The sequence below is a fragment of the Rattus norvegicus genome, chromosome 3 (genome assembly GCF_021556685.1).
Source record: "Rattus norvegicus strain SHRSP/BbbUtx chromosome 3, alternate assembly SHRSP_T2T, whole genome shotgun sequence".
Classification (NCBI taxonomy): Eukaryota; Metazoa; Chordata; class Mammalia; order Rodentia; family Muridae; genus Rattus; species Rattus norvegicus.
The window spans coordinates 142,801,520-142,820,468 of record NC_141536.1 but is presented as its reverse complement, the minus strand read 5'-3'; the positions used below and the strand labels follow the sequence as shown (position 1 = coordinate 142,820,468).

The following is an 18,949-nucleotide window of genomic DNA, read 5'->3' as shown; positions in this document are numbered from 1 at the left end:
GTACTGTCATGTATTCAGGTATAATTGGACTTATGGTAGATTTTAGGTATGATCCCATTATATGCTTTTCCTTTTCCCTTCCTTCTAATTAAATTACTGTCTATTTGTTCTGTTTTGTTAAGATTTGGTTGAGAATGTTGTCTGAAATTTCCCTCAAGTTCTGTTTTTTTATTTCTGAGCCTAGAGCTTACTATGTAGACTAGGTAGGCCTCAAGCTCACAGGGATCCAAATGCCTCTGTCTCCCTTATGCTGAGCCTCAAGGCATGTGCCACCACACCCAACCCCAAATTCTAATTTCTGATTCTTGTCTTATGCACACTTGCTTGTGCTTCAGTGGGTCAGGGTGATGTAGTGAGTGCTGTGTTACTAGCTATGTAACAACGATTCGTCATTTTTATTTATTTATTTTTTTTATTTTATTTATTGTATATGAGTACACTGTAGCTGTCTTCAGACACACCAGAAGAAGGCATCAGATCTCATTACAGATGGCTGTGAGTCACCATGTGGTTGCTGGGATTTGAACTCAGGACCTTTGGAAGAGGAGTCGGTGCTCTTAACCGCTGAGCCATCTCTCCAGCCCCTCGTCATTTATAAAATGAGTAACTAGTGCTCATGTCATCCGGTTTTGGTGGCAATTGAATGGCTAGTGACAAAGCACTTTCTACATGTTCAGTGTCTGATAATTCTTGCCACTGTTTTATAAATGAACATAATGTTAAATTCAGTGTTTTATCATATATACATATGCACAGTTATTATGAATTAATTAAAATATATAGACATAGTCTAGTTTAGAGGTAGAGTGTTCAAGGCCCTGGGTTCTGTCCCTAGCACTGTAGAAAGACAATCCCCGATCTCCAAACGATACAACAGGACACATCACATAGATGCATATGTCTGTGTGAAGTATGGAAAGGTTCATTAATCAAGGCAGGAGCTGGGAGCTGGAGTGCTAGTGGGAGAATGCTTATCCAGCACAGAATAAGGTTCAGTCTTTCACCCTGTCTTCCACCCTTCCCACAAGAAAGCAGAACCATGGGAACTGTGTGTGTGTGTGCAGTATCTCCGAATCTAGCATTTGAAGCCAAGAATCATTCCTAGTTCTGAAGGAAATGTAAAGTGAGAAGCTAGTTCTGGCATGATGTAGAAAAGCAAGCCTCTTCCTCTTGCTCTGTAGTGACTTCCTTTTTCTTTCTTCTGTAGTGACTTCCTTTTTCTCCCCCCCCCCCCCCCTTTTTTTTGGTTTTCAATACAGGGTTTCTCTGGGTAACAGCCCTGACTGTCCTGTAATTCAATCTATAGACCAGGCTGGCCTTGAACTCACAGAAATCCACCTGGCATGACTTCTTTTTGACTTAGATGTGGGCTGAGTAGTTTGGAAATGTGTCCCATTTGCTTTCCTTCCCTCTGTCATCTGTCAACACCCACATTCCTTCTGGAGGCAGGCGGCCCCAGTCTCTAAGCTCTGGTCTTTGTCCTTTGTTGTACATTGACAGGTGTGGGCCTCAGCAGCGACTTCATCACTGGCTTCTGTGGAGAGACAGAGGACGATCACCTGCAGACAGTGTCTTTACTTCGAGAAGTTCAGTACAATACTGGTTTTCTCTTTGCATACAGCATGAGGCAAGTAAGTCCTTGATGGGAACAATTAGTGTCATTCTCTTACTAGCTTGGGACTGATTGGTAGTGGGTTTGACAGCAAGACAGACGTGGTAAAATCCCAGTATTTTTTTTAAGTTATTTCTTGTTGGGGTCCAGAAATTGCCACACAGACTCTGGTCTCAGGCAGGCAGTTTATTGAGCTCATGCCCCAGGACTTATTGATCGGGGATGCAGCCTAGACTCAGTGTTTCCCAGGGCCAGCTAATAAAGGCAAAACCACAATGAGCTCATACGCAGGTGCAGAGAGTGCTGCAGGGTGGTAGGCCCTTACTCAAGCCATTGTGGTAGTTCAGACACAACAGTTCAGGCTGGCCTTTAATCTGATTGGTCCTGAGTGGAGTCTTTGGTTGTAGAATTTCTTAAGAATAACAAACCTTGGTGCTAGAGAGTTGGTTGAGCGATTAGGAGAGCTGCTTTTCCAGAATTCTGAGTTCAATTCTCAGCAACCACATGGTGGATCACAACCATCTGTAATGAGATCTGGTGCCCTCTTCTGGTGTGTCTGTGGACAGCTATGTACTCATATACATAAAATAAATAAATAATTCTAAAGAAAAAGAATAACAAACCTCAGAACATAGCAGGATATGTGGCCAACTTAACCCTGTTCTGATTCTAGCTGTTTTTCTGTGTCAGCAACATTATGAAATGGCTGGCAGGCATGGAACAGAATGGTTACAGCTATGCCTGCCCATGGCTGTCTTGGAACATGATGCGCAGATCAGGCTGGCCTTGAACTCATAGAGATTGTCTGCCTCAGCTCCTGAGTTCAGGCATTTAAGATGTGTGCCACCATGCTTAGCCACCTGTATTATAGGATCTTACTATCAATTGTTTTCTTTTCTCTAGTTAATTTTTATCTATTATATGCCAAATTTTAGCCATTGTTTTGAGATAAGGTCTTACCATGAGGCTTAGGTTGGGCTCAGTCCTGTTTTCCTTCTATGTCACTTAGCTGCTTAAGTGTGAGAGCCACCACAACCAGCAAACTTCAGCAGTTTGATAGGGAAAAAAATGCCATGCTAGTCTTCCTATTTATGAAATATTTTATGGTAGCTGGGTTTGGTGATATGTGCCTGTTATCCCAGCACTTAGGAGGCTGAGGCAGGGGAATCTCAAGGATAAAAACAGCCTGGGCTTCAGCATGAGACTGTGTCAAAACAAAACAAACTAAAAACAAATAAGCAAACCAAGACAAAACCAGAGCTCAGTGTGCAGTGTTCTATAGTCAGTTTTTTTTTTTTTTTTTTTTTGGTTCTTTTTTTCGGAGCTGGGGACCGAACCCAGGGCCTTGCGCTTCCTAGGCAAGCGCTCTACCACTGAGCTAAATCCCCAACCCCTATAGTCAGTGTTTTTACAAAATTATTTCAGAAGTGAAGCTTCTAGGAGCCTGTTATAGTCCATATTGCTTCTTTTTTTGTGGCCATCACAGATGCACAAGAGAAATTATGAGGCTGGCTAGATGGAAAACGGCCTTTCAACACAGTGGAAATATTGTACCTCTGTCACGTAATAACAGTGACCTTATCTAAAGTCCTTAGTGCTTTGTGAAGTGGAAATCACAATACCCGCTCAGGGTTGTTCTGAGGTTTAAACAAGGTGGTGTATATAATGGGCATAGAGTCTTGACTCCTATGTGGTAACTGCCATCAGGATGGTTATCGCTACTAACATGTTACCCAAGGAGAACCCCGCCCCATGCTTAAGGATCTTACACCTATTCCCCTTTCTGTTTTTATCTGTGGGCATGGTAGTTCTTTCAGGGTAGATTGGTTTGAATTTCCAGACAGTGGTATTTAGCCTTTCCTTTCATTCCTTGCCTCTTGCCTAGCTCAGTGGTTCTCTACCTGACTTGAATATGAGCATAAAGACATTTGCCCAACACTTAAAAAAAAAAAAAGACGTATTTTAGGTATGTGAGTACACTGTAGCTGTCTTCAGATACCAGAAGAGGGCATTTGATCTCATTGCAGATGGTTGTAAGCCACCATGTGGTTGCTGGGAATTGAACTCAGAACCTTTGTAAGAGCAGTCAGTGCTGTTAACCACTGAGCCATCTCTCCAGCCCCTAAAACACTTTTTAAGGATAATTATTGTTCCCGGCTAGGTAATGTGTGCTTACAGTGTTAAGTTACAAGGGTTAAAACACATCTTCCTTTTGCTGCCACCAGGTTTAGTTCCTTTCTTGTAGGCAACTTCTCTCTCACTTATCAGGTATATTTCATGTGTTCATAAACATGAGTACTTTCCATGCCAAAGATGCGCAGGTTCATCTGTGCTCTGCTAACTTCCTTTTGCAGAGTGATTTTGGAACAGTTACATTAGTATCTGTGGAACTGTTTTAGTAACAGTTGCATAACGCTCCACTGTGTTGATAGACCAGGATTTACTAGGTAGTAGTTGGTGAGTATTCAGCCTGATTTACATGTCTCTATAAACAACATTGCTGAATAGCTTAGTGTACGGATTATTTAGTTTGTGTCCAAATACAAGCTTAGAACAAATACAAAGACTAATTTTGAGTCTGTAATTTTCTTTTAAAATGTATGTATGTATGTATATATGTATGTATGTATGTATGTATGTATGTATTTACTCTGTATGTATGTTTTCGTAGGGCGTGCATGCACCACAGAGTATGTGTGTAGGTCAGAGGACCACTTGTTGGAGTTGGTTCTTTCTTTCCACTACATGGGTTCTAGAATTGAATCAGGTCATCAGGCTTGGTTGTAGGTACCTTTACCCACTGAGCCATCCTGCCAGCCATAAGTGAGTGATTTTCATTTGCTAAGTTTAGAATGACTCTACAAAGATTCTATTTCAGTTACCATTTCTCATGGAATGTCCCTAGAAGCAGAGAAGTAAACCTGGCTCTGAGGATTCTACAAGTCCTTAATGACCGTTATCCTGTTTTGTTTTATAGAAGACACGAGCATATCATAGGCTGAAGGATGACGTTCCAGAAGAAGTAAAATTAAGGCGTTTGGAGGAACTTATTACTGTCTTCCGAGAAGAAGCTTCAAAAGTCAATGCGACCTCAGTGGGTTGTACCCAGCTGGTATTGGTTGAAGGGGTAAGGTCACATACCTCTTTCTTTTTTTATTTTAAAATTTTATTTTAGCTTGGCATGGTGGCACACACCTATAATCCCAGCACTGTCAGAAAGGCAAAGTCAGAAAGATCTCTGAGTTCAAGGCCAGTCTGGTTTACAGAGTGAGTTCCAGGGCAGCAAGTGTTACACAGAGCAACCCTCTCTTGAGACCTGGTTTCATATGGCTTACCTAAGTTGACCTTGAATTTGCTATGCAGCCAAGGGTGACCTTGATCTTGAATTTCTGAGCCTCCTGCCTGTGTCTTCCTAAGCACTGGGGTTACAGGAGTGCACCGTCATGCTCAGGTTATGTGGTGTTGTACCAAACCCAGGGCCTCTGCGTGCTAGACAGACACTACCATTCCAGCCCCACACTTCCACTTTTGTCTTGTCTTGTGACCTTGGTAAACTCAGTGGTTCTAGCTTAAATAAGTAAATACTTGTTGTGTTTTGAATTTTCTATGTATATAATCATGCCAGTTTTCTTTCTTCCCAGTGTACCAAGTATTTTCTTTTATATTTAGAGAACTTCCTGTGGAGATAGATTGGTTTACATTTTCTTTTTTTTTTTTTTCCTTTTTCTTTTTTTCCGGAGCTGGGGACCGAACCCAGGGCCTTGCACTTCCTAGGCAAGCGCTCTACCACTGAGCTAAATCCCCAACCTGGTTTACATTTTCTTAATTTGGGTTGTCTTCATTCCTGTTTCTTTCCTCAAGAACGGTTTCTTTAAAAATTTATTAGTGTGTGTGTAAGAGAGAGAAAGGGGGGAAGAGGGAGAGAGGGGGGGAGGGAGGGAGAGAGAGAGAGAGAGAGAGAGAGAGAGAGAGAGAACGTGAACACATGGATGTTTGTGTATTGAGGGCTCAAGGAGGTCAGAAGAGTGTGTCAGATCCCTTGGAGCACTTAGAGCACTAGCAGGTGGCACAGGTGAGTTTGTAGACCCAGCCTTGTATGAAGTAACTGCAGCTAGGGAGGAGGAGGCCAACATGGAGGCTTGTCTCTGCAGCTAGGGAGGAGGAGGCCAACATGGAGGGCTTGTCTCTGCAGCTAGGGAGGAGGAGGCCAACATGGAGTCTTGTCTCTGCAGCTAGGGAGGAGGAGGCCAACATGGAGGGCTGTCTCTGCTTTCCTTCCTGCTAGGCTGACGCTGCCCAGCTCTGGGTTCTGTTGTCTTTGCTTTCCCATCATTGGGGCATGTGTCCATACCTGCCTGGCTTTTTATATCGGTGCTGGGGACTCAGGTCCTTCTGCTTGTAGAGCAAGGGCTTCTTATACACGGAGTCCTGTCTCCCACCTACATGCTATTCATGTTGATATGCCCATTACCTGGACCAAGGGCAGATGGGAAATGCCAACTAACTGTCCCGCTGACAATTTCCAAGTTCTCTGATGACCTGTGTCTGTGGAATTCTTACTCTGCACATATGTATGTAGCAAAAAATCTGGAAACCCAGAGATAATTCAAGAGCTCTTCTTTCTACTTAATTCTCTGTTTTTCCAGCAGATCTTTCTTGTTCGGGAAAGAGAATCGCATGTTGTCTGTCTCTGCTTTACATACTCTGGCTGACATGCGCCTTTCTGTTTGAAGGCAAGAGTGAATGGAGGACTGAATTCATTTGCTCTCTATTTCTGACAGGTCATTGTCTGTTTGATCTGTTTAATAATATCTGAAGATAGTTGTTTCTGGTGTTTTGTCTTGTTTTCTGATTTAATAATATCTGAAGACAGTTGTTTCTGGTGTTTTGTCTTGTTTTCTGACTTTAGACTAGAGCGTCACCTTGGTTTGTGGCACTGCACCTCGGCAGGCATGGAGGAGTTGCTTATTTCTAGAACTTAACCTTCTCACTGTGGTTTCTCCTCCTTTCTGGTCCTAGGCTATGGTGGAGACAGTCTTCAAATTAGCATATTTAGTCGGGACAAGAACTCAAGCCAAATAAACAGTCCTAGTGCTTTCTATGAGGGTGGGAAACACGAATGCTCATTTGTCCAGCACATCACTCACAAGTACCTGGAATTCATGCTTGTTGCAAATCATTTCTGCAGAAGCCAAGCCTGTGAAGATTCATCAAAATAGTCAGCAGAACTTTATTTTTGTTGTGCACTACCTGTTGTCCTGTTGTAGAAACAGTCACACAGACTGAGCCTTTAGACGTCTTCGCTAAGAACTGTTCTGATCCTGGAGAGCCTCAGATAAAAGGCTCAACGTTTGCCTCCTAAAACTTAGGACTGGCAGATGTATAACATTTTCTCTGTTTCCTGCAGTTCAGCAAGCGTTCTACCACAGACCTGTGTGGCCGAAATGATGCAAACCTTAAGGTGATTTTCCCTGATGCCGAGGTGGAGGATATCACTGACCCTGGGCTCAAGGTCAGAGCTCAGCCTGGGGACTATGTGCTGGTGAAGGTAAGTTGTCTTGACTTTCCTTGTTCTGTCCATCTGACAGAAGCTTGGAATACAACCAGTTTACTCTCTGGAAGTCTCTAGTCCTGTGTTCGTTCCCTGACGCTGGACCAAGAAATGCCTTTCTTTAAGTTGGGAATTTCCAGTGTGGCTGCTGGGGACCAAACTTAGGCTCTCTGGAAGAAAAGCAAGTTCTCTTGACGACTGAGCCATCTCTCAGACCCTATTTTATTACTTTTAATTGCATGTAGGTCTATGCATGTGAATGCAGGCACTTGTAGAGGCCAGACGTCTCAGATTCCCCTGGAGCTAGAGTTATAAGGGTTCTGAGCTACTGCTGTGGGAGCTAGGAACTGAATTCCAGCCCTCAGGAGGCGCAGTATGCTTGCTCTTTTTTTTTCCCTTTAAATTTATTCACTTATTTTTTTATATGGATGCTTTACCTGCATGTATATCTACATATCATGTGTGTGCCTGGAGCCTGTGGAGGAATCCACATTGGATCCCTCATGGGTCTGGATTTATAGACAGTTGTGAGCTACCATGTGGATCCTGGGAATTGAAACCAGGTCCTCTGGGAGAGCAGCCATTGTTCTTGTCTGCTGAGCCATTTCTCCAGTCCCATAGTAAATGCTCTTAATTACTGAACTATTTAGTGACCAAGATTATTATTATTTTTAAAAGTAATTTATTTATTTTTATGTGCATTGTTGTTTTGCCTCTGGAACTGGAATCATCAGACAGCTGTGAGCTGCCATGTGGGTGCTGGGAATTGAACCCAGGTCCTTTGGAAGAGCAGCCAGTGCTCTTAACCTTTAAGTCATCTCTCCAGGCCCCCTCCAAGTTTTTTTTTTTAAGATACCAATGTAGCTTCATAGTTAGTTGCTATATGTAAGGGGGGTGCTGTAAGGAAACTGTGGACATGACTGCTCCGTGAGCAGGGAAGGTCTTTATTTTGCACAAGAGAGAGAGAGAGAGATTATCCAGAGGCACATGGAGGAGTTGAGAGCAGAGACAGAGAAGCAGACTGGACATGGCCAGGGCTATCTGTGAGAGAAGTGAGGACAGCCAGAAAGGGAACAGTGAGAACACCCTGCATAGCTAGGGCAGGGGATATAAAAAGAGCAGGGACCTGAATGAGGAGGCCAGGATGCTAGCTAGTGTGGACTTGGAAATGTATAACTAGTACTTGGAGTGCTAGCCTGTACGCTGGCGTGAACTGTGATATGCATCCACAGGTCACATGTCCCATCTGTCAGAGTAAGGGAAGTAACTCCTTTCGGCAGATGGGGACTGGTTTTACAAGTTCCTGAGGAAAACTGGCTTTTATCAAATTGCTAGAAATCCTTCTATAATCCAGTTTGAGCCCATTTATGGATATTTGGACAGCCTGAGACCTAACTTATATTGCCTCTTAATTTCTTCCCACTGTAACTATGGGTCACTTGATAAAAAGGATTAGGTTGGTGATCAGATTGTACTGTTTGTGTGGGAGTCTATTGCAAAAATAGAATGCTATTTGATCAGAAAAAGGTAATGTTGAGTTACTCGAGTTCTTGGGTTAGATGGCTTGATGGTTAAGAACACTGACTGCTCTTCCAGAGGTCCTGAGTTCAATTCCCAGCAACCACATGGTGGCTCACAACCATTTGTAATGGGATCTGATGCCCCCTTCTGGTGTGTCTGAAGACAGCTACAGTGTATTCATCTATAATAAATAAATAAATCTTTAAAAAAAAAAAGACTTCCTTTTCCCACCCACGCCTGATATAAAAGCTCATACCTAGATTTAGTGGAAGGATTGATGTAAGGAAGGAGACTGCATTGGTCATTCATCTCTGCTGTCCACACGTTTGATTTCACTGAGGTCTCCTGACTGCATGAGAACCGCTCCTTTATGGAGTCCATACACTCTTTCCTGTTTTCCTAAATTCCATCTTACTGAACTGGTTCCTTGCATCTCCAACAAGCTGCTCAGCATTGCCAGAGAAAAAGCACACATAAGATGATAGAGTGTGTGCGGGAGAAGTGGCTAAGTGGTTGGCCTGCTCCTTTAAGGGACCCGGGTTTAATTCCCAGCACCCACATGGCATCTCACAACTGTCTGTAACTCTAGATTACACACACACATTACTCATACACATAAAATAAATAAATCTCTAAAAACAAATATGATAGAGAAGGTTATGTGATTGAAGTCACTCATAATTTAGGGACTTCAGTCAGATATGAGTTCTCTTTCCCATGAGAGTACAGGAAGGAGGGTCCTTGACTGGAGATTGGGATGTCAGGGACCAGGCTCCTTCTGCATTTTCCCCATTTATGAGTTTTTATTCTCGAAGTCACCTGGTTTACAGACTCTAGCTAGCCTGTCCATATTTCATTAGGGTATACCACTGAACAGGACCAAGAGGCCCCGTTTTATAAAGCTTACAGACGAGATCTCACCCTACCTCTATTTCACACCAAAAAAGAGGGAAGTATTGGATGTCCTCGTACACCCACATGCAGACAGCTAAGACCCTCCATGCGTGTGTGAGGGGCTCAGCTCTCTCTCTAGTGTCCATGTGAAAAGCCAGACATCGTGCTGGCACATGGTTTGTCATTTTTATATTTCTTTATTTTACTTTCTTTATTCCTTCCCCCCTTCCCCCAGGATTTCTCTATGTAGTCCTGGTTGTCCTAGAACTCACTCTATAGACAAGACTGGCCAGGAACTCAGAGATCCGCCTGCCTCTGCCTCTAAAGGCATAAGCCTTACTGTTTGGTTGTTTATCTATCTCCTTTTTGTTTTTTTAAATTTATTTTTGATACAGATTATTTCTGTGTGACTCTAACTGTTTGGAACTCGATATGTAAATAAAGTTGGCCTTGAATTCACAGAGGTCCAGCCTAGTTAAGTCCAGGACCCAGGGACATACCATCTCAAAAACAAGGTGGGCAGCTCCCATGTAATGACACCCACGGTTGATCTCTGGTCTCATACATATCCATGCACTAAGGGTACATGCGTCCGTATTAGTTATGCATTTGTTCGCAATGAACAGATAAAAGTAACAGATTTGTCATCAAACCAAAAATAAAAGTTCCCTTCTTGTCAAAGCCCCCATGTTGCAGTAGTATAATTCTTTTTTGAGACAGGTTTATATACCCATGGCTGGCCTGAAACTCCCTATGTAGATGAGACCTACCTGGAACTCAACACAGATCTGTCTTCCTTCTGAACATTGGGATAAAAGGCATGTACCATTAATTCTGGCTTACCTACAAATTTGACGTACCTTACTTGTTAAAGATTTAAGTTCTATGAACTAAAAGGAATTTTAGGTTAATCATGTCACCACGGTCTCCTAATCTAATAAGGTGCTATATAAACACGTAGAGGGAGAGATAGGTCATCAGGTTAGAGCACTCCTACTCTTCCAGAGGATCCAGGTTCCCTTGCCAGCATCCACTTCTGTTAGTTCACAAACTACTGTTTAGGTAAACCAGCTAGAGCTTCATGGAAAGACTGTGTCTCCCTTTCTCCCTGCAACAAAAGAAAAAAATATGGTTCTTAGTAGAAACAAGGTAGAAAACTTATACCTCAAAATCAGAATGCTTAATTGCACATAGCTAGAAATGCCTTAATTAAAAGCAAAAAGGTAAACAGATTAATGACTCATACCTGCAATCCTAGCTTTTAGGAGCCTGAGGCAGGATGATAGCCACAAATTCAAGGTTAGCCTGGGTCACATAGTAAGTTTCAACCAACCTGGACTATGGAGTAAAATGCTGCTTCAAAAAGAAAAGAGTTCTAATATAGATTAAGCATGAGTGTCAAGAGAGTGAGGGTGAGACAGAGAGTGAGGGTTGGAGGGAAGGAGGGAGGGAGAGGGAAGAGGGGGAAAGGGAGAGGGAGGGGGAGAGGGAGAGGGAGAGGGAGAGGGGGAAGTGCAGTTTAAGAAAAAGACTCATGGGCTGGAGAGATGGCTCAGCGGTTAAGAGCACCAACTGCTCTTCCACAGGTTCTGAGTTCAAATCCAAGCAACCACATGGTGGCTCACAACCATCTGTAATGAGATCTGATGCCCTCTTCTGGTGTGTCTGAAGAGACAGCTACAATGTACTCATATATAATAAATAAATAAAATATTTAAAATGATTTAAAAAAAAAGACTTATACAAAAGGAAGCACAGACTTGAAGAGACTTGCTATATTTTTAAAATAAACATTAAGTTGAGATGTATTGCTAATATAAACAATTGTCCACATTTAAAAAGCTTATTTTAAGATTAATTTATATATTTTATGTATGAGTGCTCTATCTGCATGGACATATGCATGCCAGAAGAGGGCATCAGATCACATTATAGATGGTTATAAACCACCATGTAGATGCTGGGAATTGAACTCAGGACCTCTGGAAGAGTAGACAGTGTCCTTAACTGCTGAGCCATCTCCCCAGCCCCAAATTTAAAAAAAAAATTTTTTTTAACATTTTTTTTTCCAGAGCTGGGGACCGAACCCAGGGCCTTGCGCTTCCTAGGCAAGCGCTCTACCACTGAGCTAAATCCCCAACCCCCCAAATTTCAAATAAATTATTTGATGAATTCCTTTTTTTAAAGATTTATTTATTTTATGTATATGAGTACACTGTAGCTGTCTTCAGACACACCAGTAGAGGGCATCAGATCTCATTACAGATGGTTGTGAGCCACCATGTAGTTGCTGGGAATTGAACTCAGGACCTCTGGAAGTGCTCTTTTTTTTATTTTTTTATTTTTTTTCCCTTTTTTATTTATTTATTTTTTTCTTTTTTTCGGAGCTGGGGACCGAACCCAGGGCCTTGCGCTTGTTAGGCAAGCGCTCTACCGCTGAGCTAAATCCCCAACCCCTAGTAGTCAGTGCTCTTAACTGCTGAACCATCTCTCCAGCTCGTATTTGATGAATTCTTTTTTTTTTTTTTTTTTTTTTGGATTTTTTTTTTTTTTTTTTTTTTTTTTTTGGAGCTGGGGACTGAACCAAGGGCCTTGAGCTTCCTAGGCAAGCGCTCTACCACTGAGCTAAATCCTCAACCCCTATTTGATGAATTCTTATAGTGACCTCACTTAGGTAGCTATTTTGAAATCAAAAAGAAGTTTTTTTGAGCCCAGAAATTCCCTTCATGTACTTCGAAGTTTCTCTCCAGCTACCTTAGTGCTGGAATTGTAGGCACGTGCCACACCCTGTTTCACATTTGTTTTTTGTCTGTTTTGTTGTTGTTGTTTGTGTTTTGTTTGTTTTTTTTGCAAATGGAATTCTATAGTGTATAGGTTAAATGAATGCCTGCTTTCTTTTCCCCAACACGTATTCTGTGGTTCATTTGTTTCTCCATCACAACAGTTTGTTATGCATTGTACTGTTGGTGGGCCATACTAGCTGTTTCCAGTTTGGATCTAGTCCATTTGTTGTTGCTGTGAGTATCCCTGTACATGTGCTGGAAGGCACATGCATACGCACCTCTGTTAGTATATGGCTTGGTATTACTGTTCCCAGGACGACCCAAGTACTTTATACTTCTGTTAGCATTGCTAGAGGATTCTAGAACTTTCACCTTCTCTGCTTCTGCTCTTGTTCTTTTGTGTTTGCCCCTTGATAGCCAGTATGATCTTTCTGATTCCAATCCTTTACGCTGTCTGAAGCTTGGACCCTGCAGTGGAGCCTGAGCACAGTCAGGCCTTGTGTGGCCTGTATTGGTGCTTCCCCTTGATGTCCCCCCTCCTTCTCTCCTCCAGTCTCTCTGCCTCCTTTTTGTCTCTTAGATTCTGCTCTGTTTACAGGATCTTCATACACACTGCTTTGGCTTGGGAGGCTCCTGATCTTTCGCCTGGCTGCTTTCTTTTTGATTTTGAGGTTCTCTCTTCAATGTTACCTCAGAGATGCCTTCCCTGAACTTCATTGATTTGATGCAACTTTTCCTGCCTGATTCCCCACTATTCCCTAATTCCTGCCTATTAGCCACCTGTCCCCATTATCTTCAGAGCACTATCAGTGCCTAGATCATGTTCGTTTGTTATGCTCACCACCTGCCTTTCTCTGAAAGCTCTGTTGTGCGTCGTAAGGTAAGACTATTCCAGCACCAAAGTTAATCCCTAGTAGAAGTAAGAATTATGTAAACATTTACTAATGGATCAATTTATTCTGATGAGAAATGTGGTAATTGGTAACTTTGGGGTCTTAGTTTTTCAGTTCTCACTCAGAGGTGAAATAAACTTTCTCATTAAGTTTTGTTTGTTTGTTTGTTTGTTTGTTTGTTTGTTTTCGGAGCTGGGGACCGAACCCAGGGCCTTGCGTTTGCTAGGCAAGCGCTCTACCACTGAGCTAAATCCCCAACCCCCTCATTAAGTTTTGATAAAAAATATTATAAGGATCAGCCAGGCAGTGGTGACACACACCTTTAGATCCAGCACTCAGGAGACAGAGGCAGGTGGATTTCTGAGTTTGAGGCCAGCTTGGTCTATAGAGAGAGTTCTAGGACAGCAAGAACTACACAGAGAAAACCTTTCTTGAAAAATAAACAAAAATCATAGGATGGCTTTAACTAGCTCAGTTTGCATCCTAAGTTGTTCCAGAGGCTGGAGGATGGCTGTGTGCTGGGCAGATCACAAGTGAGCCTGACAGTTGGAGCTGAGAAGGACCCCTCATTCCCTCAGGGGAACACAAAGAGCTGCTACTGGGGATCTGGACTTTAGTTTGACTTTGTTTTTGTTTTCTTTTTGAGACAGGGTTCCACCATATATCCCTGGCTCTCCTGGAACTCACTCTGTAGACTAGGTTGGCCCAGAGATCCACCAGCCTCTGCCTCTTCAGTGCTGGGATTAAAGGCGTGAGCTAGCACCACCCAGCTTTTTTTTAAATGAGAGACAGAAAAGGAGTAGATTGAGGTAGGTGGGAGGTGGGGAGGACCTGAGAGGAAGAGAAGGAGGGGAAGTTGTAATTAGGGTATATTATGTGAGGAAAAATCTATTTTCTACAAAAGGAAAACTTTTTTTAAAATACAATAACACATTTGTGACAAATATAAAAATTTATAGCCTCTTTTTAAATACTCACAAGACACTGTTTCATGGACATTATAAATTGTATATTCATTGTTAAAATTTCTTTTTTTTTATTATTTGTTTAACAGCTGGGATTCAAAGTGTTAGAGATCTGCCTGACTCCAGAGGAAAAATTCTAACTATTGATTTTTAAGCGTCACTTCAGAAGAACATACATATGCTTCCGAGTCAGTGTGACTGTTCCCTTAAATCACAACACTAACTTTCTGGCTTTTCAAAAGTCATAAAGTTAACTTTGTGATTTTATATTATAAAACTACTCCATATGTAAAACATAGGCATGTCTGACAAACAGTAAATACATTCAGCCTGGGTACCAACCGAAAAAACTTTAAAAGACCCATACATTTATTATTTCAAAAGGACACCCTAGATCCCCCCATAAATGGAAAGCCAGCCTCTCGTGCCATGAATAGAAAGTTATCTTAAAAATAAGCATAGTGAAAACAAAACAATGTCACAAAACTCCAGCCGGATCTGGTGGCCGGCACAGGGCTCTGGGGGCCCTTTCTCTATTGAAACAGGAAGTGTTCACAGAGCGTGGAAAGCACGCCAGCAGTCAGGGAGATGGTCTCCGTAGTAACAAACTGAAGGGAACTGCCGAGGGAAGAAAGCTCCCCTCTGGGTCCGCTGCTGCTTTTGGATTAGTGGGGCTCCCAGCAGGCCCAGGTGTGTCCTGCTATGCCCCGCCCACTCAGGAGCCTCAGGTGTACAACTGTGAACTCTTCAGATTACTGACCACTCTGGGGTATTCATGGTCCCTCACGGACCTTCCAGGCCTGATGGATTATGCATTCCATTCTGTCTGACATCTCTTCCTCTCAGGCTTGAGGCCACACAAGCACTGTGCACTTCCTGTCATCTCCATCCAAGTCCTATTCCCATGGTGCTGTCAGGTTACCTTGTCTTCTTTTGATGGGTTTTCTTTCAGATCATCTCTGCCAGTTCTCAAACTCTCAAAGGACACATTCTCTGCAGGACCACTATGAAAGACTCATCAATGAATTGCTTGACCTGAGTTGGTGGCTTAGTGGTGGACTTGGGCAGTTTTTTCTCATGCTTTGGAGACAAGGTAAAGTCTTGAAGCATCTTCGCACCAAATGGAAGAGTACATTTCTCTGTTGTCACTCAAACAACTGTTCCAATAATAAATTTCATGAATTAATGGCTTCCTTGTTTCTACTTTTTCATTTTTGTCTTGACTTACTTGTGGGGTTCTTCCTGTCTCTTTGTTAGAGTGCTTCTCAGCTCAAGTGCTATGTAATGCTATTGACTTGGCACTAACGCTTCGCCCCTTTTGTTTGTTTATTTATTTATTTGGCTGAGGATTTTCCTCACGGGCATCTTTTCAGCTCTACCATTGAGATGTAAAAGCACTTGAGGTTTTGAAAATGTTCTTGTCTAGTAGTGGTTCTGAGTGGTGGTCCTTGGCTTATTTACCATTGAAGTTATTTTGACAAAGTAAAAACAAAAAACAAAAATATCAAAATCTGAGATGGTAGCATGGGATATTTAGAGCTAGATTTCAGTTCAAGTCCTGACTCTTTTAGCACTGTATGATGCTCTGGTACAGTGCTTGCCTAGAATAAGCAAGGCCCTAGGTTAGATCCCCAGCACTACTGTGTGTGTGTGTGTGTGTGTGTGTGTGTGTGTGTGTGTGTGTGTGTGTGTGTGTTAGGGGTGGGATAGGATAGGGGTTGGTGGCAAAGAAAATGATTAGAGAGCTCTCACCCATTCCGCCCCTGAAGTAGATTTTTTGGTAATGTAGGCTGGCCTTGAGTTTGCTTTTCCTTTCTTCTGAATGCTAGAATTAGAGGTATTCCCCCCCCCCCCAACACACACACCGTGTGTGCACATCTGGGATCACATCTAGAGCTTGATGCATGCTGAGGAAATAATTCTCATAAACTGAACTGTATCCCCTGGTTCACTGTAAGCTCTTACCAAATGGAAATAGTCCTGGAAAAATTTGCTGCTGGAACAGACTGTATATTTGGGCATACTGAACTGTTAATTGTGTCTGGCTGTGATCTGTTTCACTCTGCTGACGAGCATGTTAGTTCATGGGACAGTGCTGGTTTATCTCTGGACAGCTGGTTTTATTTCAATGTTCATATTAAAGAGTTGTTAGATCAGAACTGGCCTCTACTCTTGGTCACATGTAGTGCTGAACCAGCTCTCTTTACAAAACAGCTCTCTTTACAAACTATCACTCTTGCTCCGGATTTTACTCCAGCCACCAAAGAGACTTGGTATCTGCCAGAAAGATAAAGGGTGCAGTTTTATAAAGGAAACACTAGAAAAGTCTTCACTTTAAATTTATAGCACTAATATAAAGCTTTAAATGATTCTTATACAAATAAGTCTGATTAACTCAAAGATGGCCCACAGGTATCTTCAGTCTGAGAAACTATTGACAGGTTTTAAATAGGAGCATTGGTTGCTTAGTTTCTGACTAGCCAAAGTCCCACAAATGTGCTTCATCCCTATCTAAATATTCTAAGATAGCGTAAGTGTGCTTATAATGGCATTCTTTTCTACCTTTTAAGCCACTCACAATTTAAAAGACGATTCCCCATTCCTTAGGAATTTACTGTGTAAATTTTGTGTAGGAATTAGTTGTGTAAATGGGGTGTGTTTTGCTTCCACAGCTCAAAGTTAGACATCAGTGACAGTTGTTTGGGAAATTTGCTTTCTTACTCCTTTTTCTTTATTATATATGTTTAAGTCTAGGGAAATTTTTTCTTTTTTTTTCTCCATCTTTATTAAATTGGGTATTTCTTATTTACATTTCAAATGTTATTCCCTTTCCCAGTTTCCATGCCAACATCCCCCTAACCTCTCCCCCTCCCCTTTTATATGGATGTTCCCCTCCCAGTCCTCCCCCTATTACCACCATCCCCACAAGAATCCCTGTTACTGGGAGTCCAGCCTTGGCAGGACCAAGGGCTTCCCCTTCCACTGGTGATCTTACTAGGCTATTCATTGCTACCTATGAGGTTGGAGTCCAGGGTCAGTCCATGTATAGTCTTTGGGTAGTGGCTTAGTCCCTGGAAGCTTTGGTTGGTTGGCATTGTTGTTCACATGGGGTCTCAAGCCCCTTCAAGCTCTTCCAGTCCTTTCTCTGATTCCTTCAATGGGGTTCCCGTTCTCAGTTCAGTGGTTTGCTGCTGGCATTCACCTATGTATTTGCTGTATTCTGGCTGGGTCTCTCAGGAGAGATCTACATCCGGTTCCTGTCAGCCTGCACTTCTGTGCTTCATCCATTTTATCTATTTTGGTGGCTGTATATGTATGAGCCACATGTGGGGCAGGCTCTGAATGGGCGTTCCTTCAGCCTCTGTTCTAAACTTTGCCTCCCTATCCCCTCCCAAGGGTATTCTTGTTCCCCTTTTAAAGAAGGAGTGAAGCATCTGCATTTTGGTCATCGTTCTTGAGTTTCATGTGTTCTGTGCATCTAGGGTAATTTGAGCATCTGGGCTAATATCCATTTATCAATGAGTGCATACCATGTATGTCTTTCTGTGATTGGGTTAGCTCACTCAGGATGATATTTTCCAGTTCCATCCATTTGCCTATGAATTTCATAAAGTCATTGTTTTTGATAGCTGAGTAATATTCCATTGTGTAAATGTACCACATTTTCTGTATCCACTCCTCTGTTGAAGGGCATCTGGGTTCTTTCCGGCTTCTGGCTATTATAAATAAGGCTGCTATGAACATAGTGGAGCACGTGTCTTTTTTATATGTTGGGGCATCTTTTGGGTATATGCCCAAGAGAGGTATAGCTGGCTCCTCAGGTAGTGCAATGTCCAATTTTCTGAGGAACCTCCAGACTGATTTTCCAGAATGGTTGTACCAGTCTGCAATCCCACCAACAATGGAGGAGTGTTCCTCTTTCTCCGCATCCTCGCCAGCATCTGCTGTCACCTGAGTTTTTGATCTTAGCCATTCTGACTGGTGTGAAGTGGAATCTCAGGGTTGTTTTCATTTGCATTTCCCTTATGACTAAAGATGTTGAACATTTCTTAGGTGCTTCTCAGCCATTCGGCATTCCTCAGCTGTGACTTCTTTGTTTAGCTCTGAACCCCATTTTTTAATAAGGTTATTTGTCTCCCTGCAGTCTAACTTCATGAGTTCTTTGTATATTTTGGATATAAGCCCTCTATCAGTTGTAGGATTGGTAAAGATCTTTTCCCAATCTGTTGGTTGTCATTTTGTCCTAACAACAGTGTCCTTTGCCTTCCAGAAGCTTTGCAATTGTATGAGATCCCATTTGTCGATTCTTGATCTTAGAGCATAAGTCATTGGTGTTTTATTTCAGGAAATTTTCTCCAGTGTCCATGTGTTCCAGATTCTTCTCCACTTTTTCTTCTATTAGTTTCAGTGTATTTGGTTTGATGTGGAGGTCCTTGATCCACTTGGACTTAAGCTTTGTACACGGTGATAAGAATGGATTGATCTGCATTCTTCTATATGCTGACCTCCAGTTGAACCAGCACCATTTACTGAAAATGCTATCTTTTTTCCACTGGATGGTTTTGACTCCTTTGTCAAAAATGAAGTGACCATAGGTGTGTGGGTTCATTTCTGGGTCTTCAATTCTATTCCATTGGTCTATCTGCCTGTCTCTGTACCAATACCATGCAGTTTTTATCACTATTGCTCTGTAATACTGCTTGAGTTCAGGGATAGTGATTCCCCTGGAA

General features: G+C 42.3%; 1 protein-coding gene across 28 annotated transcripts in view; it reads left to right on the top strand.

Moving 5' to 3' along the window:
- Positions 1 to 18,949, top strand: part of Cdk5rap1 (CDK5RAP1 mitochondrial tRNA methylthiotransferase) — a 140,877-nt gene that overhangs the window by 20,861 nt on the left and 101,067 nt on the right. For 8 of the 28 annotated variants that reach the window (XM_087649169.1, XM_087649141.1, XM_087649127.1 and 5 more), the window contains 4 exons: positions 1,501 to 1,631; positions 4,590 to 4,739; positions 7,020 to 7,160; positions 15,172 to 15,410. In XM_087649169.1, coding sequence (XP_087505295.1) covers positions 1,501 to 1,631; positions 4,590 to 4,739; positions 7,020 to 7,160; positions 15,172 to 15,258 — 509 coding nt within the window. In that variant the 3' untranslated portion in view covers positions 15,259 to 15,410. Of the gene's footprint in view, positions 1 to 1,500; positions 1,632 to 4,589; positions 4,740 to 7,019; positions 7,161 to 10,298; positions 10,397 to 15,171; positions 15,411 to 18,949 lie in introns of those variants that run through there. The other 20 variants (XR_015682069.1, XR_015682065.1, XR_015682063.1 and 17 more) reach the window with 6 other exon arrangements.